Below are 27,742 nucleotides of genomic sequence, written 5' to 3' on the forward strand. Positions count from 1 at the left end.
CTTCCCTAGACACTGGGGCTGTGACCCTAGCACTGTGGGTAGAGACAGGTGAGTCCTGAGACCCACTGGCCAGCAAACCTAGCTGCAATTGTGAGCTCATGTTCAGTGAGAGACCCTATCTCAAAAAACAAGGTGAGACGTGATTGAGGAAGACATCCCTTTGTCAGCCTCTGGTCTGCACACGTGCGTGCATGGGAAGACACACACACACACACACACACACACACACACACACACACACGCATGCATGCGCATGCGCACACACACATCAGAAAGAGGGGGAGAATTCCACATACCCCCCCCCAGCTTGTTTGCAGTAGATGTGGTATCACTCATGTAACACAGGGTATAAACTCAACCCCGATAATCACTTAGATGAGTATCCAAGTAAGATAGAAAAAAGAGATGGGAAACAGAGACCGAGCAACCAGGAGATCGGCACATAATCGCCACATCCTGCGTCTTGGAGTCAGAATGTCTCCTCAGCACTCTGCTTCTCAAAGCTCTTTGAACATGCCAGAATTTCACAGTTGATCTTATACCAACTGAAGGACCTTCAAGTGTTCAATGAACAAACAGCATCTCCAGGTATCCAACTGACAGCGATTAGGAAGCAGCTGTAAGGCGCGGCAGAGACTCCAAGGGCCTTTCTGTAGAAACGCATACTGATTCGACCATGTTGGCGTCTTGATCTCAACACCAAGAAAACTTTCCAGGCTTTCATGCCTTTGACTCCTGGCGAGGTGTCTAGCTGTAGGAATATGTGTTCCGGGCACCTACAAGAATGCACTGAAACCATTAAAACAGCATCTCAGAAGATACTGTTATCTGGGGGAGAGACTAGTTCAAAACTCAGAACTATACCTGGTTTAAGGACAGAAAAGATGAGAGGAAGAAAATCCAGAAATATTTTTTAAATATTTTTATTGATTTTATGTGTATGGGTGTTTGCCTATGTTGTGCCTAAGTCCTGAGACACGCCCCCCCAAGAAGACCACCATGGAGACACACACTCCCGAATGCAAAAGTCAGGTTTTATTTATTATGTACGGACTAGCACGGATCCTCTGCCTCCCAGTCTGGCACAGCAAATGGAGAAGGATCCCACTATTGTTGTAAGGAGTGTCTAAAGACAAAAAACGCAACTCAGTCACAAGATTACAGTCTCAAAATACAAAATTACTTATTCTGTATCATAATTGGCTGAAGATTGTTATAAAGCTTAGCTTTTATTCTCTGATAGGCTGTCATTGCCTGGGGGCGGGGTAGCAACAGTACCTGGTCCAGACATCTGCAGACCCTTTGCTAACCGCAGGGGCTGTTTGGAATTCTATCTGATTGATCCATCATTACTCAGCTGATAGGGGAAGTTGGGTGGTCAGCATCTTGTCAGCAGTTTTGTGTAGCTTGGTTTTTTTTCATTAGCTAATATTTCCCCTAAAGGGGGCCTAGCGATCCCCGGCTTTCCTCAGGGGTGGAGGTGAAGTTCGAATTCCCACAAGGTTTCAGCACGGATATGGAATCTTTTCCAGCCTCACACCTGAAAGTATGTCTGTGTACCATATGCATGCCTGGTTCCCACAGAGGCCGAAAGAAAGCATCCGATCCCCTAGAACTGGAGTTTCAGAGGTTTGTGGGCTACCGCATGGATGCTAGGAATCGAACCCAGGATGTCTGCAAGAGGAAGCAGTCAGTGCTCTTAGCCACTGATCCATCTCTCTAATTCCACCATGAACATTTGTCTTTATTCCTGTCTATATTTTCTAATGTCCTTATAGGACCTGCATAACTTTTGTTATACAGATGACTGAAGAAGGAGGTGAGCGGGGCAGCCGTTCAAACACTGCCTGGAAGGCTGGGCTGTGCTCTCCGTCACCTGTCACCCAGTGCTTCATAAGAAGCTGTGTGTCCTCTGCGCCAGGCTGAGGGGGTTTCCGTGCCTTGCCATCAATGTCCTCTAACCCTAAATTCACACCGTCTGGACATCCTAACCGAAGAATTAAACCACATATTGTGTCATTTCTTTACCTCCACCCTCCAAAACTTCCGGACTTTGTGGAGATAACACCAAATTCTCCCCATCAGGAGTCATGGGAACCATCTGACTTTGTCCACTTCTGACACTACAGCAGAGTACCACAGGCTTGATAATAAATACCAGACACTTATTTTCACAGTTATGGAGGGTAGAGGGTCCAAGGTCAAGATCCCAGCAGGGTTGGTGAGCAATAACACCAACTGTCTCCTTTCAAGTTGGTGCTTATTCCTGTATTCTCTCTGAGGAGGGTGGCGAGAGCACTGGGTCCCGCACCAAGGCAGCCCGTGGAACCAGTCAAGAGTGTTATCTATTTTCCTGATGTAGTTCTTGCCAGAAACACTTAAAGTAGGAAGCTCAGGTTGTAGGGAATTCCCAGGTCATCGTCACAGCATGGAAGGCGTGGCCATGCTCGTGACATCCAGCATGTATGACGGATCTGGAGGCAGATAACTCAGACCAGCACCAGAGGAAAAGTCTTCAGGATCTACCCACGCCACCTACATCCACCAGTTAGGGGTCTATCCCAAAGGCTATATAACCCCTAGAACAGCGCTGTGCCCTGGAAACAAGTGTCCACACTGAGAGCCTGGGCAGCATTTTACATCCAAACCGTAAAGCTATGTGCGCAACTTCTTTTACCAGGGGAAGGAGGGGATTTGTGAGGGGAAGGAGATACTTAAAGGCCCAGCCTCATAATAAGATCCCACCGGTGACATCTGAAGGAGACACATTCAAACTGTAACGCCATCTTATGTCATCTCTACATTAGGGTCAAATAGTGCTATCTTGTCAGTTCTAAGAAGGCGGAAGGTTTCCAATGCGTGGTTTGAGCCATAGGTGTAACAACCCATTTTCAGGCAAGTTGCTCCTTCCTTGAGATTCTATCCCAAAAGGCCTGGTGCCTGCAATGTGTTTAGCACTGGTGCAGGCCTCTGCCTTAGGGCAGGCTGGAGGTCTCCCTTCACCAGGTACCCACTTTCCCTTCCAAACAGCAGAAAGATGTCCAGCTTCTGCCAGCCTTGCAGTGAACTCAAGCCATATGCCGATTTTAAAACATGTCCTTGTTCACAAGCAGAGACTTCTCAAATGCTTCTTTGACAGGCTTATCCCACCATGCCCAATTCTACACAGCAATAACAACCAGGCAGGCTGCCTAGCAGCCAGTCCCCTTTCACTTCTAATCCCCCATCCGAAAAGCCTTTTAGGATGCTTCCTGATGGGTAGAGAGCAGTCAATCGGTAGATATTTGATTCATTTGAAGAAAATGCTGAGTTTTGATGTCTTCTAACCAAGCCTTTCAGAGTCCCGGGGGAGGGGAGTGCTGGTCCCTTACCTAACCTAACCTGGCCACCCCTTCCCAACCCTCCCCTCCTCTCCTGACAGCAAGTGGCAGGCCTTAGAAAAATTCAAAGATATGTTCTCCCTGATTCAGAACAGGCAAGCGGGTGTCTTCACAGTGAGCGCCCTCTGAGGCAAGAAGGCAAGGATCTGAGGGACGGTCAAAGTATTCACTAGACAGACTTAATGTCAAGCAGCCACCAGCGCTGCTATTTCTAACCCGCTGAAATCTAGTTTCACTGTAACTGAATGAACTCAGCCAAAGGCTATGTTTCCAGCCCTCTCCTTTCCCTCAGCCATTAAGAGCCTACCCACATGCACACGGATGCACACGGGGTGCGGGGGTGGATGGACAGAACTATTTTATGACAACTGTGATTCTCCTGGCTCCCACACTCCCTTACCACCATGTCCTCTGGGATCCTGATGCCGGACACAATACTTAATTCCAGTCCAATTTTGTGTTTGTCAATGGTCTTCAGCATCTGTCCCTCATTACGGGGGCAGATTATTCTGTTTTCCCTGGGGTTTATGGCCCTTCTGTCCCAGTATCAGCAGCAATTCATGTATGTGCCATGGGAGTGTGCAACATGTGAATGGGACTGTGTGCACAAGGGTGCGTGTGAACCTGTGTGTGGAGATCAGAGGGCAAGATCAGATGTCTTCCCCAATGAATCTTCCGGAGTTCTTAGGGTCCAAACTCGGGTCCTCGTGCTTGGGAACTGAACCAGCTCCCCAGCAACTCCCTGCCTCTTTTTGACAAGGTCTCATTAAGTTGCCCAGCTTGAACTTGAGCGTCTCCTGCCTCGGCTTCCTGAATAGCTGGGATTACAGCTTTGTCTGTAATCATCTTGTAATCTTCTCGGCAAGCATCTTGAACAAAAATATTGTTTCCTCTAACCTGCTTCAGGACACGTGCAGAAGGAGTTGCTGAAGTTTTCTCTCCGGACAAAACAAACGCGGAAAGTGGGCAGATGAGCTGGGCACACTAGTGCAGCCTATAATCCCAGCACTCAGGAGGCTGGGGCAGGAGCGTAGCTTTGAGTTTCAGGTCAGCTTGAACTAATTAGTGGGCAGTCCAAGCTAACTTGGGATACAGAGACTGTCCCCAAAGACAAAGAAAAAAGGAGGGAGAGAGAAGAAAAAGGAAAAAGGAAAGAAGGGAGGAACAGAATAAACCAACAGGCAATGGCAAAAGCACTTTCTAGACCTCTAATTATTATAGATTTTGGGAAATGCCTAAATATTGAGCTCAAAAATCTTCCTCTTTAGCAATCTCTTGCTGCCAAAGTTCCAGCGATTACTTTCTCGCTCCGTTAAGCAACCTTTCATTTTCTCACCTTCCCCATTATGTAACGGGAGCATTGGGTTCTGGACCAGTCTTCCATTAAAGATGATTTTTATAGTCCGTGAGCGACGTCAGGGAGTGATGACACCTGGGGGCGGTTTGAACAGAGACAAGCATTTAAGCCAGTCTGGAGTGCTGATGACTCATTCCCCGAGGGAGAAGCGGGCGCAGCCATTGGTGAGCACGCTCTCAAGCCCCACCCAGCCCAGCCCCTCTCCCGGCCCCGCCCTGCTAGCCCTCCTAATCCCGGCCCCGCCCCGCTCCCCAGCGGCGTCGGAGCTGCTGACCGAGTCGGTACGTCGGCTTCACACTCGCATCGGTGGCAGGTAAGCGGCTTCTGAAGCCTGGCTTCGGGAAGGAGTGCAAATGTCAGGCCTCAGTAAGCCCTCGGCCTTCCCAGAGCCAAGCCCGGCTTGCTCCAGCTCTCGGGACACTGAGGCCTCGGGACTTAGGCAAAGCCTGGCTGGGAGGTGACCGCGCACCCGCCGCTGCGCGTCTCCTGGGGGGGACCGAATCCCAGGAGAGGCCAGGAGCCAGCCCTTCCTCCCGTTCCCGGTTCACTGTCCAGCTTCGCTCCGAGGGGGATGGGATGGCATCTTTTGACTGTCGTTTGCTGTTTTCTTCTCTCTTTGTATTATCTACAGCGAACATAATTTTATCCAATAGTTCCACCGTGGTCTCGTCCGTCCTCAGCATCTCTCAGCCCCATACCCAACGCCGTGCCTCGGGATTTCACTGTCCTACCTTGGCGTTTTTATGGCTGTCTTATTTTCTTTGGATTTTTTACTTTGAATATCGTGGTTTAATGACAGTTACCCATGTGCTTAAGTCCCCATTTCATTAGGAGAACTGGTAGGGTGGTATTAAAGACTTGTACAATCTAATTATGTAACAAACAGGAGCCACGGTTTTGAATTAAAATGTCAGACATCTGGAAAATTTAACTATTCAATGAAGGAACTACTTTACCTACGCACACATACACACCCGAGAGCTTCGATGAGGGGAAGGAAGTAGAAAGCTAAGAGGTGATTTGTGTTTTTATTTGTATCTGACACAAGCTTTCCATATTATTTATAAGAGGGACTAAACGATGAGTCATTTTTCTGAGTAAGATGCAAATTAAATCAAGTTTGTTTGTTGTTTTTACATCTACTAAAAAGACAAAAACAATGCAACAGCAACCCTAACTCAGAGGTTGCCTAAAACCACTACGTTCGAGTTTGGGGGGGACAGGTGGCCCTACTCAAGGGCAAGAAAGATGGCGTTACAACCAACTTTATGACTTGACATTTTCTGGGGTTCCTTTTGTTCATCTTTTTTTTTTAAGATTTAAGTATGTATGTGTATGAGCGTTTCACATCCACATATGCGTGGGTGTGCCTGGTCCCGTGGAGGTCTGAAGAGGGCGTTGGAGGCCCTGAAACTGGAGTTATATGGATGGTCATGAGCCAATACCACGTGGGCACTCGGAACCAAATCCAGGTCCTCTGGAAGAGCTACTCTTAATTGCTGAGCCAGCTCTCCAGCCCCTTTCATTCAAAAGGAGAAAATGCTACCTACGTCTGGTATTGCTTGCAAAGATTAACAGTCTGTGTAACACTTGATGCTGAATGTTATTCACACATAGCTAAGGATATTGTAAATCGGTAGGGGCTTTTTTTGTTTGTTTGATTGATTCATTGGTTAGTTTGGAGTGTTTGCGTCCTTGTGAGTTCATAACAGTGCATAACAGGCTCTCAATATAGCTCTGGCTGGCCTGGAATTGGCTATGTGGACCTGGCAGTCCTCAGATTTGTGGCAGCCCTCCCTGGTGCTTCAGGGTTCCAGGCATGAGCCACTGTGCCCTGCAGGGAACAATCTGGTGAGGTGATGTTAGTTGTGAGCTGTGACCCAGAAACCCTACTTCTGGCAGTTTACCTGTAATAGAACAAAGGGCTCGGGGAGCCATATGCTAAGCAGTGACTGACTTAAAATTAGAACCCACTGAGAATCAGTCTAAATGTTGAACAGCTCAGCAGCTAAGAAAACCACGACAGGTTTGTGGAAGGAACCTTAGGGATCCTGAACACTCTTCCTTAGGGGTCCCGACTCCAGGTATCACTGGGGGAAACAGAGTCAAAACATGGGTTAGGAGACCTAGCTTCTCCTTGGACCCATGCCCTATGCATGAGAAAAACCCAGAAAAGGAGCAGGAACGAAAGGACTCAGAAAGTACGTGTGATCTTGACTCTGTGTTTGTAGATGACCTGTTTCCACTAGCTTGTTTGGAAGAATCAAAGCAGTTCCCCAGGCTTCTTTTCTTCAAATACTGGGGCTTGAACCTAGGGATAGTTTTTTAGTTTCTAAATTGACACAGACCATGTCATAATTGCTTAGGGGAATTTATCTGAGCTGATCTCATTTCCATTTTCAAATGCTGCTCCATTTTATGTGACTGTATATATTAGTGGTTTGGTAATTAGTATATTAGAATAGATTGTATTTCGGTTCTTAGGTTTATTTATCCATTCTAATTTTACTTTTTTGTGTGTTTGGAAGGACTCCTGGATATATTTCAAAACTGAACAATATCAACTGACCTGAAGCACTCTGCCTTCCTAGTGGTACCAGTTTCGGAGAGCCACAGCAGATTGTAAGTGCCCTGCCAATCTTGGGCTTGCAGGAGGACTTGAAAATCACCAGCTGTCTGGGGACATGGGGACCAGAAAAGTCTAAGCACCGCACTTACTCCAGAAGCCACCTAATAATGTGATGTGGGGCTTATACCTTGCTGTGCACTGATGTCTCGTAAAATCAGCTTGATTCCAGGGAGCCCAGGCCACAGCTTTCTCTAGGATAGTACCAGGCAGAGAACTGCAAACATTTAAAAAATAATAGTAACAGATATACATTTCTATGCCAAATCTCAACCAAGTCAGAAGGTGAAGGGTTTTTTCATTTTGCTTTTGTTTTTGTTTGGGTTTTTTTTCTTTTCTTTTTTTTTTTTTTCTTGGTTTGGGTTTAGGAGGTTTTTTTGTTTTTTGTTTGTTTGGGATTGTTTTGTTTTGCTTGTTTTGAGGCAGGGTTTCACAGGCCTGGGCTGACCTGGAACTCCTATATGCAACCTTGCACTCCTATTGGGAGTCGGAGCCAATCACCAGCCACCACACCCAGCTGGTTTTTCTGAAGACTGGTTTTAACTTCCCAGTCCCTTGTCTCAAGGTCTCTGTGTGCTTCTGCACAATAAATGCTTTAAAAATACGTCTTATCTGATACAGTGTTATAACACACAAATGGGGATAGTGTGTGCACTAGCTCTTAGTCCCACATGTTAAGCCGTCCTTTTAGTTGGAGGATATCCTGCTCTTTGCTACCTCAGTGCTGTGTGGTTGCCTCGAGGGAGCTGCACCCTCTTAACAGAAAGCAGAATAAGTGTTGTGTCCCTGGTGACGTAGCTTGGCAGGGGACGGAGAGCGGGCAGGCTCCATGGCAGGCTTTTCCAACCTCTCAGGTGCCATCATTAAATACTTCCAGACTGTCTGATGGCTTTTTCAAAAGTTCTTAAAGTAGTTCTGATGATAAACAAGCTTAGGGACCCCGTTTGTTCCAGAGATGGCCTTAAGATACCAATTAAAACCACTTAAATGTTTTCCGTCCTCTTAACATAGCTTGATCCAGTTCCTTAAGAGTTAGTGACCTCAAGTGATGAGAAATGAATTAATTCTACCAAGCACAAGAGAGACAGGAATTTTCCCCCAGGGATGGAGTCGGGGAGGGGGAGCACCAGTGTGTATGGGTTGGGGGTCTGTGGGTCTGTGTGTGTATTTGTGTGTGTGTGTGTGTGTGAGAGAGAGAGAGAGAGAGAGAGAGAGAGAGAGAGAGAGAGAGAGAGAGAGAGAGATCCTCTCTGCTTCATAGTTTAACTGACAAAGCTTCAAGTTGTATGTGTTCTGAGTCTCAGAGCACTGCCTTAGTGGACAGCAGAAACTGGTCAGTGCTTGTGGATCTCAGCAGGAGCATCTTGAACTGTTACGTCTCTGGGACAGATCCTTAGCAGCTCTGCCCTCGGTGCCATGCATCGTGGGAATAGAATAACTGAGAGAACTGTGGGCCTTTTGTCTCCCTCCCTCCCTCCCTCCCTCCCTCCCTCCCTCCCTCCCTCCCTCCCTCCCTCCCTGTCTCTCCTTATGTAGCTGTATGTGTTGCTCTTGCGATGTCTATGTAGTTTTGCATTCTAAGACATGGCCAGCCAGGTGTGCTCTGAATTCTCTTCCCACGGGAACATTTCTTTAATTTTAGGGCTTTTTATTTTATTTTGTTTGTTTGTTTTGTTTTCAGTGCTGGGGACCAGATTCAGAGTCTTACATGTGTACCAGGCACTTGCTTGGCATTAAACTCTGTCCTCTATCCGCTCCTTTTTAGACAGGCAGACAGGGAAGGCTGAGTCTGTCTCACGCAGCACAGTCCAGCCTCCGACTCACTGTAAGCAAGGCTGGTCTTGAGTGTGCCTGATCCTCCACCTTTCAGCCACGGGGATTGCATTCCTGGGACACCAGGCCGTGCGTCCTTCTCAGTGTCACTGCACCATGCTTCTTAAAGGTCCTCTGAGTTAGATAAAATCATGTTGACGCTGAGTTATTTGGATATAATTGGAATCTCTTTTTATATTAATTTTTAAATTCCATTAATACATGTCTTTTTGCTTTTTCTAGCCTCTTTTTTAATATCTCAGCAAAACCATACAGCTTTCTTCAGTAAGTCTGCTGTTTGAGGATGAGCCCCGGATATTTTGAGTTTCTCAGTGCCGTTGTGAATGGAATGTTTACCCCACTGTGTCTTTAGTTGTGGCAGATTGCAGAGACTGCCATTCTCGTGAGCTCACTTATCCTCAGCCCGTGGCCCCCGGCCACAGACTTTTCTAGGTGCTTCTCCAAAGGGTTCACATAGGAAATCACAGCTGTGTAGGCTCCCAGAACAATCGAGGAACAGAGCAGACTTGGCGTTCTCTGATGGTTGAGAGATCAGACGCTAGCTCAGAACTAAGAAATAGACAGGCTTTCTCGCTTTCTTCTGAGTTCTTTTATTATTCCCAAATGTGGTCTTTACAGTAAATTAGGATCAGAGAGAAATATGCAGCTGTTTGCTCTTGCCAGTAAAGCTCCTTACTTACAAGGGACAGTGATGGAACCGGTGAGATGGCTCATTTATTTAAGTACTTGCCACACAAGCATGAGGACCTGAGTTCAATTCCCCGGCACCCACATAAGAAGCTGGGCACAGCTGCACAGTCTTAGAACCCAGCACTGGGAGGCAGAGACAAGCGACTCTTAAGAGCTCACAGGTCAGCCAGCTTAGCTGAGGTTGTGAACTTCTGGTTCAGTGAGAGCCCTCACACCCCCCTCCCAAAAAAAAATAAGGCTGGGAACAATGAAGGAAGACACCCAGCAGCCATTTCAGTTCTCCATGTGAGAAAAAATGTGCACCATTTGTCTTGAGTTAATTCACTTAAAATGATAATCTCTGGTTGCATCCATTTTCCTCCAAATGACATGGTTTTACTTTCATTATGGCTGAATAAAGTTCCATTTTCTTTTTTTTCCCATTTCTGTTGATAGACTCCCCAGTTGGTTCCATAGCTTAGCTTTATTTAGTAAACTATGCTATAGTAAACATCAACACGCAAGTGTTTCTGGCATGCTGACTTGGAATCCTTTGGTTTAGCTAGGTCATATGATAGATCTAGATTTAGTTTTCTATGAGACCTTCATTCCAATTTCCATAGTGAGGTCTAATTTATAGTCCTTCCAGCAATGTGTAAAAATCCCCTTTTCTCCTTGCCTGCATTTGTTACTTGTTTTTTTTTCCCCCCCTTTGGTTTTGTTTTTTTTTTTTTTTTGAGACAGGTTTCACTGTGTAACAGCCTTGGCTGTCCTGGTATTTATTCTGACCTTGAACTCACAGAGACCCACCTGCCTCTGCCTCCCTAGTGCTGGGATTAAAGGTGTGCACCACCACCACCCAGTAGAATTACTTTACTACTTTACACCTGTGGTATTTAGCCTGCCTGTTGGTCTATGTACCAACTCTGGTGCCTGTGGAGGTCAGAGGAGGACTCTGGATCCCTGAGAATGGAGAGGGCTGTATTGGGAACTGAACCTGGGTCCTTTGGAAAGAACAGTCAATCATCAGTGCTCTTAACAGATGAGCCGTCTCTACAACCCAGGCTGTTGGTTTTCTTAATGACAGACATTCTGAGTTGGATAAAATGGAATATATTTGATTTTAATTTGCACTTCTCTGACAGCCAGTGATATTGAACCTTTTCTCAGATGCATATTGACCATTGGTGTTTTGGAAAACTGTCCACTTCAATGGCCTATTGGTTGTTTCACTGTTTAACAGTTGGTCCCTACATCAGACTGGCCTGAAGCTTGGTGGTCTAAGTTCCTGGGAGCTGGATGACAGTGGCGCGCATCAGCCTCTCTCACACTAGGTCTTCTCTTTGTCTAGAGTCTACTTTTGCACATGGAATTAGGGATCCATTTTTCTGTTTTGTTTTTTTTTGTTTTTCAGCTTCCCAGAAGCACAAAACCTTCCTTCCTTACTGGTTTGTGGTGCCCACTGGCGAATCAAATCAAGTCCTTGTTACAGAGTGTATGCATGCTTCCATATTTGAACTTTAGTCTGTTGGTCTGTTTCTGAATTTTAATGCCTTTATGGGTTTTTTTTTAATGGCTTTATAGTGTGATTTAAGTCTGGTGTGCCACATTCTCCCCTTGGTTCTTCCTTTATTGTTGGCTTTGTGGTAAATAGACATGTCTCTTTTCTATGTGAGTTTATTTGTTTGGTTGATTGGTTTTTCAAGACAGGGTTTCTCTGTGTAGCTTTGAAGTCTGTCCTGGCACTAGCTCTGTAGACCAGGCTGGTCTTGAACTCACAGAGATCACCTGCCTCTGCCTCCTGAGTGCTGGGATTGAGGGCGTGAGTTTATTAAGCTCTTCAGAAAAATCAACCTGGAATTAAAGTTTTGAATTTCTTCCATATAAAACCTCTTTTTATTTAGTTTTGTACATTTCTAAATGTTTTATAGTTTGCTTGCTCTGTGAATATCTTTTTTCTAGTTATTTATGACTGGTATAGAAATGATGTTGGTCTCTGTATACTCAATGTGGTAGTTTGAGATATTCCTGTAAATCTCAGTCATTTTGAGAAGACTCGGGGGTGTGGCCTTGCTGGAGAAAGTATGTCACTGCAGGATGGGCTGTGTGGTTTCAAAAGACTCCTGTCATTTCAAATTAGCGCTCGCTCTCTCTCTCTCTCTCTCTCTCTCTCTCTTTCCTCTATCTTTTTCTCCCCTCTCCTTTCTCTGTTTCCTCTTTCTCTCCTCTCTTTTCTCCTCCTCCCCCTCTGCCTCTCTCTCTGCCTCCTGATGTGAGCACTCAGTTGCTGTTGTGCCATGCCTTCCTGCCTGCTGCCCTGCTCCCCAACCCCCATTATAGCAATAGACTCCTACCCCTCTGGAGATGTTAGCACCAGATAAACCCTTCCTTCTCTAAGCCCCCTTGTCCACAGTGCTTTATCACAGCAATAGAAAAGTAAGACACACATCCTGGATCCTGCAACCTTGCCGAATTCCAGTATTGGATTTTTGTTCATTTGTTTGTTTTGATTTGATTTTGGTTTAGTTTTTGAGAACAGGTTTTCTCTGTGTAGCCCTGACTGCCCTGAAACTCACTCTGTAGACCAGGATGGTCTCGAACTCACAGAGATCTGCCTGCCTCTGCCTCCCGAGTGCTGTAACTAAAGGTATTCAACACCCTTATCTTTCGGTAACCTTACCTACTTCTGTGTTTTCTCTGTGATCCTGTTAATTGCAAATGATGTCAGTCTGACTCTTTCCTGTGGTCCCTGCACCTGCTGTTTCTTCATCTTGACACATTGAATAATGGAAGTCTGGTTTTTGGGGTTTTTTTTTTAATTTTTTTTTTATCTGCTTCTGATCTTAAAAGGGATGTATTCAAAGATCATTGGTTATGTTTCCTGGTTTTACTGTGATGTTTATCAGGTTAAGGAAACTCCTATTGCTATTGTTCTAGGAGTGTCTTTCTTAGTGAAAAAAGAGATAATGACCTTTATGAAGTACTTACTAAAATATCTTAGAAGACATCACAAGCCATGAACTTAGAAATCTCATCTCTATTGCCAGCAGCCTAATAAACCAGCAGTCTTTTTAGTGCTGGAGCTGTAATGTAGGCAAATGCTCTGCCACTCGCTACATCCATAGCCCAGGAACTGCCCACGTGGGTGGCCCTATTGGGAGAATGAGGACTTGTAATTTAATATCTAAGCTTGCCTCGGTCTTGTATAAGGTTGAGTCCCTCTTTAGAAATGATTCTGTAAAGGAATTTCATGATTAAATATTGCTTTTCTTGTTCTCAGCTGACTTTGAAATGATCCTGTCTTGATATATTTTATAATTCTCCAACGTTATCCAATATCAGTATACAGTATAGGCCAGCCGCATGTGCCCATGGCTCGGATGTCATGTGTGTGTGTGGGGACAACACAACTGATGTCTCCAGTTGGTGACACTTGAAGCTCTTGGCCCACGCCACGTGTTGTTTGACAACAGTGTAGCCGAAAACAAACCTTCTATCTACCTCCCTCCAGACTGGGAACACATTCCATGTCCTGCCCATGTAGCTGCCTAGTCTTGAAGTTGGGGTCCCACATAGATTCTTTCGGTCTCTTGCCATTTATATCCGAAACTGTGCTCCCCGCAGAGGCTGCCCACTGAATCGCATGGCTCCCTTCTACCTCAGCTCCCTTACTGCTGAACCAACAATCTTTTGTAGTGCTAGAGCCTAAGACTTAGCCTCCCCGCTCTGTTTACACACACAAGCCTAGATGTGCACACTTGTACACACAGTTCCTGCTTCATGAATGTTCTTTCTGAAAAGGAACCCAGACTCTTGAGTGGCTCATGATGCCTCCAGACCAGGTCAGGCCTTTCACGGGCCTTGTCATTAGGCCTGCCAGAGAACCAGCATCCAAAGGGAGGGCGGGTTGCAAAGGCTGCCATGAGCTGTCTTTTTTAAGACAGTCTTGAGACTGAAAGAGATGCAGTAATGTTAGACCAAGAACGGCAGGTGTGATCTGTCCCCGAGGTCTGCTCCTTTTGCGTGGGTGGCCCTGTTACCTGACCCCTGCATGCCTGCACACTATGGCTGCCGGCTCAGGTGTCCTCAGGTCTGCCAGTGTCCCTTTTACCCCACCCACCTCTACCCTAGCTGCCGCCTCTCCCTCCTACACACCTTCTCTGTCAGTCCAGTCACTGTGTGGTGTCATTTCCCACTCCTGCGTGTCTCCGGATCTCAGAACTGTAACTTTTTTTTCTTTGCGCTGCAGCAGATGGATCCTGGGGCACGTCCAGGCGGATGCCCTTCTCTGAGCCACACCCCTAGCTGGCTCCCACACAGCCGTAAAGAAGCACGTGCAAAGCCCAACTCAGCCTGATTCCCAGCAGCCTTCTCTGGCTCCCACCCTGTCTGTATCATATAACACTATCTTCAGCCAGCCTGCGCCTACCACAGCGGCTGGCATACGAATGTTTGCTTAGTTCAGTGAGATTATTAGCTGACCATTTGTAGTAAAGAATGTTTTGTAAGTTTTTAAATGCAGTCCTCCTTCAACATCCATTGCAAGTCCTTGTTCCTAGTTGCTTGTTAGTTAGGTTTCAGTAAAGGTGTCTTCACAGTCATTCCTTCAGGTTTACTGTGTGCATGGTTATTGGTCAGGCACTGTGTCTGGGGACACTGCTGTAAACGGGCCCAGGACTCTGCCCTGTGGGAACCTGCCCCGTGGTGGAGAAAATGGACAATATGTCCACAAGAACTAATATGTCAAGTATATTACTTACCCTGGAAAGAACTGAAGCAGCAAAAGCAGACAGGAGAAGGGATGCTGTTGTCATTTAAGAAACGCTGTGAAGAGAAGTCACTCCATGCAACAAGGCTCACGTAGGTTTATTGGGGAAAGAGAGAAAAGGGACAGGGACTAGTCACTGGGGATAAAGAGTGGCAAAAAAAAAATGGAAAAAGAGAGAGGAAGAAAGAGACAGGAGGTGGGTTAGGCCCACCTTTTAAAAGGGGCTGTAGTGGATGTGCACAGAGGAGCTCTTAGGACGGATCCTGTCAGGACCCCAAGGGCAGGCCAGTGCAGATGCCTGAATACTAACAGGTGCTGTACTAGGTGGAATGAGGAGCCCCTCCTCCACCATTTAAGAGTGGGAGCCACATCAGTAGCTGGGGAAGGAGCTACCTAGGCCAAGGGAGCAAAGACCTAGAGATGGGACCCATTTGGGGGTTCATGAGGAATATTTGCTCACTGTCAAAGGTAGCAAGCCAGTATTCCAAAAATCACCCCCCCACACACACATCTTGTAAGACATTTTTACAGATCTCATCTCCTCCACCTGGTAAAGCCTTTGTTTACACAAAGCCCCAGCTCCCTACAAATGTAACCTCCCCAGACCTTGATGGCCTCTGACAACCAACCCTTTCTCCCTTTCTTTCGTTTCTTTTGTGCTGATACTTTTCAAACCAGCCTGTCTGGGGGCTGGAGAGATGGCTCAGCGGCTGAGAGCACTGGCTGTTCTTCCACTGGAACACAGTGGAAACTCAGTCTGAGGAATGAGATTGAGACTACATGGGGGCCAAGTCTCTCCCATGAGTACCTCAAGGAGACAGTAAGGGCAGATACCTGAAGAGCTAGCAGCCGGAAACTCGCAGTTAATGAAAGACGTGAACATCCGTGAAGCTAGCAGCTCACAACTGTCTGCAACTCCAGTTCTGGGGTACTCGACACCCTCATACAGATACACATGCAAGCGAAGCACCAGTGCACATAAATAAAAATTAAAAAACAAACTAGCTATTCTGAAAAGCCAGTGAGGAAAAGGCACAGTCACCACCTGCCTTAAATACAAACCACGCCAACTTCTTGCTGCCGTGTGCTTGCTGTAGCTGCTTCTCAGTTCTGGCATACGCTTTTTTCAAAAGAAATTGCCTTGCCACGCAATTTTTCTTTCTCTTTGTGCATATGTTTCTTTGTGTAACCCAGGGTGCTCCTTGTGTCTAACAGGTTTACGTAGGCTGGGGAGGAGGAGGGAGTGAAGCCAAGTCCTGTGATTTCCCAGCCACCATGGCCAGGACTTCGTATTTTAGCCTGGATATGGAAGAAAGCCTCTTGGGAAACCAGTACAATGTGACCGTATATTAAAAGGAAAGCGCGATAGGCGCTGGGGCAGGATTGGGGGCCGACAAGAAGGCTAGATGGACGGCTGTAGGGCTCAGATGAGCAGTGGTGGAGCCAGCAGCTAAGAGAGTCGTGTTGAAAGGTGTGAAAGCTACAGGATTCCCTGTAAAGACAGAACTGAGAGGGGTTTCGTGTGTGCTGTGACAAAGAGAAAATCCAAGAACTATGGCGAGGCTTGGCTCAGCCGCATGAGCGAAGAACCCTTTAGACTGAGAGATGGATTGATTGTTGATGTTGATTGAGGTTCTGGGACTTGACCCCAGGCCTCACGCGTGCTAAGCAAGTTCTCTGTCACTGAGCTCCTTCCCCAACCCTTACAGTGACCTTTGAATCGTCCTGTCTCGGCCTCCCATGCGCTGGATTCTAAGGTTTATCACCGGGTCCAGGGTAGACGAGGCCTAAAGTGAGGCTCCCTGAAGCATGAGCAGCGTGGGGTCCCAGGACTAGGCCGTGAGAAAATGGGCCGGACCAGGGAGCAGGACTGGAAGGGGGGGCTGGAGGTGTGGGAGTGTGTCCTGCCCTCTGACCCTCACTAAAAGAAACTTGCAGAAATTTCAGCTGAGATGGCCTCAGCCCTTCTAGTCTGACTTGTAGTTTCTAAATATGTTTTGATTTACTTATGACCACCAGTACAGCACTTCCCCTCTCGATAGTTTTAGTAGAAATATGAACAGAATGTTAGCTTGTTTATTTTCTGGGTTTTCTCTTATACACCATAGAATTTAATTGAAAACTAATCTTTCATCTTCTGAGTGACAAGAATGTGGGACTCGGCAGAGTGTGACTGCGTGTGGCCTTCTAGGATTTATGGCTTATTGGCTTACAGGGCATGTGGTTTGACCTAGGATGTGGCAATACAGTTGGGTAATAGCTTGTGTCTTCCGCTGTCTTGGACCTTATCTCGGCATCCAGGGTGAAGGAGAACATTAATCTGAAAGAAGGTTATATATGATGAAGGTGTGTTCTGTGGAGGGTCGTAAATTGCCCTCAGGGCTATTTGGCATGTTTGTTGTTTTCTAAACTGTACTAGCCCTTCTGTACCAAAAATCAGAAGAAAACAATCACCCATAAATATTAATACTAAGCTAAATGTAATGGTTCTGTGGCCCCCAGAACTGAATAGGTTAAGGCAGGAGGATTGCCAGGAGTTCAAGAGAAAGAGAAACCCAGGCTTCAGAGTGAGATCCTATCTCAAAAAATAAAACAAAAACAAGTATTCATACTGGACTCAAATTTATTCATCGGCTGAGCTTGTAAACGCAGCTCTCGGCAGCCCAGCCAGTCCGTCTCTCTTGTCTGTGGAGAGACTGAGGAATTCTCAAGCAAGCCTGCTAAATCCTAGATGCTTCCTGTCTCTAATAAACTTGGACTGAGAATTCCTTCGAGGAGCTTCTTGGCTTTAATATGCTCGCGGGATGTTAATTCCTTCGCTCGACAGCTGTCTGTTATGTCCTGCTCTGTGCCATAGCCCAGAGAAAACGGCAACAGACAAGATACTCTTGGTATGGTTTTTGAGACATGAGCTATACAGCCCAGACTTGTCTAGAGCTCACAGTCGTCCTGTTTCAACCTCTTCCTAACAAGCACTGTGGTGATAGGCATGCCCTGCACCACGCCCCACACCGCGCGCACCACGCCCCACACCGCGCGCACCACGCCCCACACCGCGCGCACCACGCCCCACACCACACGCCCCATACCCCATACCCCATACCCCACGCCCCACCCCTGGCTTTCGAGAGACCGGTTCCTCACCTCCACAATTGCTATCTTCAGTCTTTGCTCCTGCTGCAGCCGCTCAGTCCCCCTGACTGGACCCTGACTCAGGCCTTCTGGGGTTAGGTTACTCAGGATGGGTGTACTCACAGGTTCCTTTTGGAATTCTGGGAAATGAGGTCTACGTTTGTGGATAGAGGTTCTCCTTAGTGTAGGGGCACGCACACAGAGGACCCAGGGTCCATGATAGCAACCTTCTGAGTACAGCTGCCAGGCTCCCCACAAGATCATACCCGGTTCCAAATCCCAAATCTAGAGAAGCTCAAAGCCAGGGCATACCCACCATGCAATGCTTTTCCCCTAGATGACACATAGTTCACCAGTTGGGGGCAATTCTTGTTCCCAGGAATAGAGAAAAATATTTGTCAAATTTGCCTTAAGAGAATGAGTTGTTTATCTTTGGTTTACAGTTATTTGTCTCCTAAATTCTGTCAAGGAAACCGCCCCCCCCCACCCCGAGGAGGGCTGCAGCCATGACTATCACACATTTGTTCTGCAACAAATGTCAAGCAGCTTCAGCCTGGGTGATAAGACAATGATGCCTTGTTCTTCATTTTGCAGATCAGCCATCATGGCGAACCTCAGCTACTGGCTGCTGGCACTCTTTGTGGCTACATGGACCGATGTTGGTCTCTGCAAGAAGCGGCCAAAGCCTGGAGGGTGGAACACTGGTGGAAGCCGATACCCTGGGCAGGGCAGCCCTGGAGGCAACCGTTACCCCCCTCAGGGTGGTGGTTGGGGGCAGCCCCATGGTGGTGGCTGGGGACAGCCCCATGGCGGTGGCTGGGGACAGCCTCACGGTGGTGGTTGGGGTCAGCCCCATGGCGGCGGCTGGAGTCAAGGAGGTGGCACCCACAATCAGTGGAACAAGCCCAGTAAGCCAAAAACCAACATGAAGCATGTGGCAGGTGCTGCTGCGGCTGGGGCAGTGGTGGGGGGCCTGGGTGGTTACATGCTGGGGAGCGCCATGAGCAGGCCCATGATCCACTTTGGCAATGACTGGGAGGACCGCTACTACCGTGAGAACATGAACCGGTACCCTAACCAAGTGTACTACCGGCCAGTGGATCAGTACAACAATCAGAACAACTTCGTGCACGATTGCGTCAACATCACGATCAAGCAGCACACAGTCACCACCACCACCAAGGGGGAGAACTTCACGGAGACCGACGTCAAGATGATGGAGCGCGTGGTGGAGCAGATGTGCGTCACCCAGTATCAGAAGGAGTCCCAGGCCTACTATGAAGGGAGATATTCCCACGCCGTGGTGTTCTTCTCATCCCCGCCTGTGACCCTCCTCCTTTCCTTCCTCATCTTCCTGATAGTGGGATGAGGGAAGCCGCCCTGCTTGTACTTTCTCCTTCTTGTGGTCTCGGCTAGGGGAGGGGTTATCCACCTATAGCTCTTTTAATTGAGGTGGGGTCTCATTCTTGCTTCTCTCTTTGTCCCCCATAGGCTAATGCCCTTGGCACTGACGGGACCTGGGAAATGTACAGTAGATCAGATGCGATTCACCCCAGAGTCTTTTGATTGAGTCCACTGTAGGCCAGTGCTAACCGCAGGCCGATAAGAATCTAACAGCAAATAACCCGCCGGCTAGCCGGGGCTTTGTTTCGGTCTAGTGAGTAAATACCGGTGTGACCTCTGACTTCTACCCAGAGTGCACAGTGACAGACACACTAACTGTTAAAATAGGTGAAGGGTTCTACAACCAAAGAAGTCACTGCTGGGGTATGGTGCCCTAAGAAACAGCCCCCATTTGGGATACTTAAGGCATCCATAGCGGCCCTCTTCTTTACTAACAAACTCTACTGATTAAGGCAATGGAGAGAGAAAAAAAAGAAGAAGAAGAAATTCCCCTACTAACATTGAAAGCAAACCTTTGTTCATTTCCTAGGCACTAGAATGATTTTTGTTGTTGTTTTTGTTTTGTTTTTTTTTGAGGCAGAGTTTCTCTGTGTAACAGTTCTAGCTGTCCTGGAACTCGCTTTGTAGACCAGGCTGGCCCTGAACTCATAGAGATCCGCCTGCTTCTGCCTTCCAAGTGCTGGGGTTAAAGCCAGTGCCCCGCTAGAATGATTTTTTTTTAACCTTACTTGGATTGAACCGGAAGATTTTGACTCTGAGGAGATCCAGCACTGTAAGGGCGTGGCCCTCCTGTGAAGGGAGAGGTGGTTATAACGCAAAGTCAAGGCACTTGCATTTCTTCATTTCTGTCTCATAATTGTCAAAAGCCAGAATTAGGTCATACCCTTAGTTTCTGTACTTGTATTTGAATCGGACAACAAAGAGACAATCTAAGGTTGCCCATGAGAGAAGCAGGCTCCATTCAAAGTGGAAAGAGAAATTCTGTTAGCGTTGTTTAAGTAAGGCAAACCTTGTTCCTTCAGTTGCTCCGTATTTTGCTGAGCAGACGCACAACACTCTGCCATAGCATCGGCCTGCACCGCGGGTGTTCTGTGTACAATATACAAAGTGTAACTACAAGCTTAGGCCTCCCGTTCTAATGCATCTGAGGTTTGTAACGCACTGACCATTCCGTCCACTACTAAATGCTTACTCTGTGGCCCTTAGGCTTTCATCGTGCACTCAGTTCCGTAAATGAATCCAAAGTGGACCCCACGCTGGTCTTTGAAATCTGCATGGACTTCACATTTTCTAGATTTGTAACTCCGCATGTACTTGTTTTGTCATATAAAAGTTTATAAATGTTTGCTCTCTGACTGACATTAAATAGGAGCTATGACAGGCGCCTGCAGGGTTTGGTCTCTGTTCCGTGCTTCTGGCCCTTGTGTTTGTTGCCAGGCCAACTTGGGGCTCATACAAGGCAAGTAATGGCTAATTCTACATATCTGCCCCTGATGGGCCTCAGTTCTTACCTCTGGTCATGGGCCAGAGTTGATTTCCACTGCCTTTTCATTTTTCCATTAAATATCTCATTGTACTCAATCCTGCTGGGCCACAAAGGCACTGTTGGGGCTTGAGGGGGTGGGGATGGGGGTTGGGGGGTAGGACCCATGTTCTGAAAGAGGTCTGTTTCTTCCCTCCCTTCCTGTGTATCAGTATTTTGCCTGTATGTCTGTGTGTCACATACATTACCCTCAAGTCAAAAGTGGGGGTCAGATCCCCTGGTACTGAAGTTACAGATGTTTGTGAGCCACTACATAGGTTCTGGGACTCAAACCCAGGTCCTTTGCGAGAACAGCCAGTGACCTTAACGGCTGGTTGGTCCACGGCTCCAGCCCCAGCGGAAGTGTTTTTCTGTCCTGAATTCAAATTCACTTTTTCTCTTCTCTTCCTCCTTCTTACCTTCCCTCCCCATTTGTTTGGACCATGCTGTGGTGATTGAGCCCAGGGTCTCAAACATACTAATCTATGCCTCAATCCCTAAAAATAGGGGGATTTTCTGGGGGGTGGGGGCAGTGAGATCAAGTCAGTTTTTCTCAGTGTACAGCCTAGGCTGGCCTTGAACTCACACTGGTCCTCCTGCCAGATGGAGTATCCATCAAGCGTTGGGATTACAATAGTGAACTCCCATGCCTGGTTTAGACATAGATATTTTTTTTTCTTCTAAGACAGGGTATCTCTGCATAGCCCTAGCTGTTCTGAAACTCACTATATAGAACAGGCTGACCTTGAACTCACAGAGATCCACCTACCTCTGCTTCCCAGGTGCTGGGATTAAAAGTGTGCACTCTCGTGCACAGCTTAGAAATAGATTTCCCTGACTGAAATGAGACTTAAGCTCCAAAGTGCCCATCTGAAACCCCCATAACTCAGGCCCTGCAATTTCAGGTTCAAACTTTTGGCCCAAAAGGCCACACTTGGCAGTTCACTCTGTGAGGGTGTCTGTAAGGGAAGGCACCAACACAGCCATGCTTGCTCACCTGGTAGAAATTTTCCTGAGCAACTGGCATGTACAAAAGCAAGAAATCAGAAGTCTCTATGGAAACCACAGCCTTCCTTCCCACGGGCGCGTCTGCTGTGAAAGTGCCACCAGCAGGCCTTTGAGGATCACCCAACCCTGCGGGGCGGCGGAGGGTGGGGACCCCACTCCAAGAGGCCTGTGGAATTAAGGCAGTCGTGACATTCACGGGCCATATAGGGGAGCTCTGGGAGCAACTCCACCGTGCAGGAGAGAAGCCTGGAGACAAAGACCTCTCGGCAAGTGCCTTTAACCTGAGGTCAGGGAGGAGGCCACAGGAGGCACGGAGTGGTGGGAGACCAGTGGGTGTGTTTCAATGCTAACAGATAGTGAACAGCATCAGGAGGAGTCTTTGACCAGAACGGGTCTTATCGCACTGACACACTTGTTGCCTCCGCCAGGGTACGTGTCTGTTTGTAGAAGATGCTAAGACATTGGGGAAACCCGATGCTGATACCCATCTCCTGCAGTAATCAGAGAGTCAGTTCGTACCTAAGATGAAAGGATAACACCTTGAGATGTCGTTCACTAAGCTAAAAACAAGACAAACTCTCAAAAGCACACCTTATCTGAAAATGCACTTCAGAGTCAATCCTAAACAAAAGTTCTGATAACTGTTTCACCCTCCCTTTTAGGCATTTTCCTTCCTGGAAATAAACTCCGTCATCTGACCATTGTAATTGCTCAGCTGGCCCATTAATGATACGACCCGGCCAGAGTGAGCCTGGGATCACACCTGGTCCAGCCTCCAGGAACTCTGGGGAGATGGACTTGTTGGTTAGCCAGCCTGGCCTTCTTGGGGAGATCCAGGTCAATGAAAGACCATGTCAGAAAAATAAAGTGGATGACCCCCAAGGTCGACCTCCAGCCTCCAGATGCACCCAAACAAAAAACAAGCAAACAAACAAACAAAAAAGTAAATGCCTTAAGTATATCCCTGTCTGTCCCCTACAAATGGTTCTGGAGAACTGCCAGATGCTGCCTTTATTCCCGCCCCATCCCTTCTCCTTTAAGAACCTCAGAGTGTTCTCCACCTCTGGAGGGAAATAGGTCTGAACTACTATCTATTCCAGTAGGAGCCTCAATCCAGAACCTTTGGCCTGACTCAACCAGCTGATCCAAACATTCTGATTAATTTCCACCTAAGCCAGGCTGCCTCTCTGGCTCGGTAGAACTCTACCCCATACTGGGATTTATCTCCACTGACCTATTTCCAACCTTTGCCTTCTCCTGAAGCTACCCACATTCTCCAGGGAAGCTACAGCAGGGCTCAAGTATTTTGTCAGATTCCTCTTGACCTGAAGCAGGGCTCCTTGAACTTGAATATGCATATGAATCTGCCAGTCCCAGCTCCAGTCCAGTTCCTAGATGATGCTGTGCTGGACCCATGGACCACTCTAACACAAGGCCCTGGCAGCTGAATCTACAACCCTTGGAAGACTTGTTACACAGACTGATGGGTCTCACCTATACGGTTACTGACTCCTGAGGATGGGGTGGGGCCTGGAAATTTGCATTTCTAACAAATTTCTAGGTGGTGAGGTGTTGCTGATGCAGATATTATGCTGAGAAATCTGCTGCCTTCTGAAGATCAAGAAACGGAAGACTGCCCAGCTCTGACATACAGTGCCAGAGACCAGATATCTGTCTGGAAATCCTCTTAGAAGGAGAGAACTGGGCAAACGACAAAAGGAGCATGGAAAGGGATGGGCATGTCCCTCTGTGAACGCCATGAAGCTGAGCCCCAACCCTGAGGTCTGCCGTTAGTGAGATGCTAAGCTAAATCAGGGTGGGAGCCATCCCACCAAGGAAGGCTTCCTACATGTGCCTCAGTCACTCAAGGCTAGTTAAATGCGGGCCCTGAGACTGTAGGCCAGGGCAGGCTCTGTAGCTCCAGAGTCTGTGGGGTCTGCAAGCTCCCAGATGACATTCTACTGCTAACCTGAAGGCCAGAAGATGCCAAGGTTGGAGTCAGTCATACTCCTTCCTCTAGGTGCGGTCAGCCATTTGGTGGAACCATTGAGGGCTCAGAATATGGCAGAGGCATCTTTACCTTCGTGTTCCTTTTATTATGTTTCTTTGTTTGGTTTGTGGGGGTGGTTTATGACAGGCTCTCTTATAACCCAGGCTGGCCTCTAACTCGTGGAAATTTGCCTACTTCAGCATGCCCAGCTACCATCCAAGTCGACAGGATTAGTGCCTTCCTGGCAGTGGAGCTCGGAGCTTATTTCAGAACTGACATACCGGCTGGCTTCCCTGGCGAGCTTTCTCTATGGCGCAGGCTTCTCTTCTACCGTTATCTTAACCTCGAGACCACGCAGTCTCCTTGGGCCTTCAGCAGATTCACTTGCTCTGTGTAAGCTAACTCACAGTTCCTGCAAGGGAACAAGGAAGGTGGCATTTGGGGCCATGTTGTTTCTCTAACACGGATACAGGCTTCAGGGGTTCAAGAGGCATATGTAAGATAAACAGTAATTTTCTTCAGATTATGACAGGGACTTTCAGGGGTAGCTACCTCAAAGCCAACATCCAGCAGAAAGAGACCTCTGTCCTTCCTCCCATGAGCCCAGGACTGATTCTTCAAGCTGTTGTTTCTGGGTCCAACATTTCATGATACTTTGAAAACCAGGGCAGGGAATTAGGCCTCAGAGGGCCATTGTTGTCCCACACTGTCCCAGGTCACACTTCTGAGACACTGGCTTCTCAAAAAAACAAACAAACAAAAACAAAAATCAAAAAAGTCCCCAAATCATGAAAATAATTTTAAATTTTCCCTTAGGATAAACTGGTTGGTATGTCCATTCAAGGCACCTCTCATACTTAGAAATTAGTAAATTTTCACACTGATAACTTTCAGCCAGTTCAACCACCCTCCTAGACAGTCACCTCCTCATCTTCCCAGGGACTTCCTTGGCAACCCTCTAGAAGGTGGCCAGTGCTACAGAAATGTCTTCTAATATCCATGTTAGTTACTTATACTTTTCATTGCTGTCATCAATACCTGAAAGATAGTTTAATAGAGGAAAAGTTTGTTTTGACTCAGTTTCTAAATTTTCAGTTCATGGTCACTTGGCACCATTGTTGTGGATGTCCTGTGGCAAAGATTATGGTGGGAAGGATGTAGTGGGGCAGGCTGCTCATCTCATGGTCAGAAAACAGAGAGACAGACAGGAAAGGGCCAGAAATAAGATAGCACCTCCAAAGACATCCCCAAGGACCTGCCTTCTCCAAGGAAGCCCTACCTCCTAATGGTCCATTCAGTGTGAGCTTATTAATGGATTAACCCATTGATGAAGTTGGTGTTGACACAACTCAGTCATCTCTCAATGATTGCAGCCACCAGATAGGGACTAAGCCTCCAACACATGAGTCTGTTGTAACCACATGTCTCAGATTGTTAGAGTCTCGTTGGTCAGAGCACACTTCATCCCTGATGTGGGATTTTCCTTTGTATGCTATGAATATGTATTATTGTCACTGTTAAATAAAAAAACTGCTTTTGACCAATGGCTTAACAGAACATAGCCAGGCTGGGAAAGATATAGAGAGAGAATAAGTGGATTCAGAGAAAAGCCACGTAGCCATCCGCAGGAGACAGACACCTCTGCCAGAGTCTGATGAAACTTTGCCAGTAGGCCACGACCTTGTGGTGATGCACAGATTAAAGGAGATGGGTTAGTTTAGGATATAAGAGCAGCTGACAATATGCTTAAGATATTGGCCAAACAGTATTACAATTAATACAGATTTCTTGTGTTTGTTTAGTGGTCTAGGCAGTTGGGAACAAACAGGCAGCCTCAGCCAACACATCCCAGTTGAGTATGAAACATAGAAAGAGGCTCAGGCTGCCTCGGAGGGACTCAGTGGTCAAGATTTAATGGCACAGTCAGCTAGTCTGTGTCAACTGGTGTTTTGTTACAGGTCCACCAAAGGGCAAGAGGAGAGGTGGCTGAAGATGAAACAGGTCCAGACAAGAGAGGTTGATAGATCCTCTGAGCCCAGGTGGTCTCTCCACAAGTCCACTTGGTTATACTGCCTTGGATAAGTAGGGCTAGGGTAGAACTTGTGCTTATATTTAATTTCTTACCCTACCTTCTTAATATTGCTTTTGAGTTTAAAGAAAGAATAAATGTTCCGTTTGTTTTCTACAAAAAAGGAGCTAAATGTAACATATACAAAATATAGTTTTTATACTTTTTAAATTATTTTTTTAATTTTTAATCCTTTAAATTTGTATATTATGTTATAAAAATCAAAGTACAAATCTGTAAATATACATCTATAGATATAGATGTATCTTGTAGAAGACAAAGAAATGAAATACACAGGGAAAGCACTAGAAATGTTATTATCAGTGGTGGTTACTGAAGGATCTCTGGCCAGCTAGAGCATGGTGAACAAGGCTCTGGCAGGCCTTGCCCTTCTCCCCCATTCCCTTCGCCTTGCCGAAAATTGTTAGATTATATTCCTAAAGCTAGCCCTGAAGTCTGTTCTCTTATTTGGCCATTTCCTCCTCCTGAGGCTGACTACCAATGCCCAGCTATCAAAATGTTGAAATCCAGCAATCAAAAGCTCTCTTTGGCTCACCTAAATTACCTGTCCAATTAAAATTAAATACCTCATCCTAACAGGAGGTATCCACCTTTACCAATATAAACCATCATTTTCCTAAACCGTCTGTCTCCTCTCTAGCCAGAGGCAGTCCTTTGTCCCACTCCTAGACAAACGCCCCTGCCACCTTTCCTGTTCCCTCCCCTTCTCCCTCGTCCTCTATCTCCTGTCTTTGTCTCTGTCTCAGAGCACACATCATCCTGGTCCACTGCCTTCCAGGGTCCTGTCTAGTCCCTGTGCCTTGATGACATCCAGGCACACCTGTCACTTGCTCAAAGGTGCACCATTAGTTCTCCCAGAGGCATACTATGGAAACTCTTTGTGATCAGTGTACAGTGGTGCTCAGGAATGTGGTACAGAGGTCACCTTCTCCCTGAAAAAGGCTTCCGTGGGTGTCATAGTCACCTCTCCTTGTTAGGACTTGGGCTGTGTTTGGATTATGGCTCACACATGTGACCTCATCCTAACCACCTAACCAATCTCTCCTTTCCAAACCTGATCTCCAAATACAGTCCCATTCTGAGGCCCTAGGGGTTAGAATCTCAACCTAGACGTTCTGTGAGGACACAATTCAGTGGACACCATCTCTTTGTGAGCATCTCTTAGTGTGCCTGCTGTTCTGTGCAAGTCCTACGACATCCTCAGAACCGTGTGGGCTTTCCGGGCTTCCCCCAAGAGATCTGGTCTACTCTGTGCCCTTAAACAGCTAGAAGTCTCTGCTCAGCATTCACTTTAGGATTGCCAAAGGTGCCACCTGCTTGTGCCCACCGAAGAACAAACAGAAATGTTTCCATTCTGTATAGAGCTCAACCACTGCGCCACGAGGGTCTGGCACCAAGTGAAAAGTTGCATGTTCAACCAAATTTGTGTAGTTTGCCTGGTGTCTGTGAAGATGCCAAAACTCTAAGCCAGCGAGTGTTCCTCCCACACAGATAATGTGGCAAACAGTCCTGGCATAAAGCTAGGCTAATTACGAGTTAACATGAAGCAGGGAGTGTTGGCTGTAATTCAGTGGGAGTTGTGGAAAGCTGGCAAAGGCCTCTGCCGTCATGATGCAAAGCCCACCCTGTGGGCATGCCTGCCACCCCGTTCACCAGCACCACTCAGGCAAGGGATGTGCCCTTACACGCTGGAGGCATCCACTCAGCTTCATAATAAAGCTCGCCCTTCCAAGGCCCCAACTTCAATGTAGAAGGAAACCACTTGGAAGATTCCTAAGCCTCCAGGCCCTGTCTGCTCTGCATCATCCGCCCTGGCTCATTGTGGACTATGGACCAGAGAACTCAATGAAAGGGAAGCCCACGGGCATTGGTCTTTTCTCACAATCCAATCTGAAGACCCTTTCTCTACACACCAGCTTACTAAACTGAATAACAACCCCTTTGAGGGTTCATAACTGAAAGCG

At 47.1% G+C, this 27,742-nt stretch overlaps 1 protein-coding gene across 1 annotated transcript; it reads left to right on the top strand.

Annotated features, from left to right (window-relative positions):
- Window positions 1-4,869: 4,869 nt before the first annotated feature.
- Prnp (prion protein (Kanno blood group)) lies at window positions 4,870-20,552 on the top strand. Its single transcript, XM_075962239.1, has 3 exons — window positions 4,870-5,050; window positions 7,266-7,359; window positions 18,360-20,552. Exon 3 carries the CDS (start codon window positions 18,370-18,372, stop codon window positions 19,132-19,134), a length of 765 nt encoding a protein of 254 aa, XP_075818354.1. The 5' UTR covers window positions 4,870-5,050; window positions 7,266-7,359; window positions 18,360-18,369; the 3' UTR covers window positions 19,135-20,552.
- The last annotated feature ends 7,190 nt before the right edge of the window (window positions 20,553-27,742 follow it).

The sequence above is a fragment of the Microtus pennsylvanicus genome, chromosome 2 (genome assembly GCF_037038515.1).
Source record: "Microtus pennsylvanicus isolate mMicPen1 chromosome 2, mMicPen1.hap1, whole genome shotgun sequence".
Classification (NCBI taxonomy): Eukaryota; Metazoa; Chordata; class Mammalia; order Rodentia; family Cricetidae; genus Microtus; species Microtus pennsylvanicus.

Bases quoted from the DNA above. Each gene is read 5' to 3' on its own strand.
- Prnp (XM_075962239.1), top strand. From the start codon at position 18,370: ATGGCGAACCTCAGCTACTGGCTGCTGGCACTCTTTGTGGCTACATGG.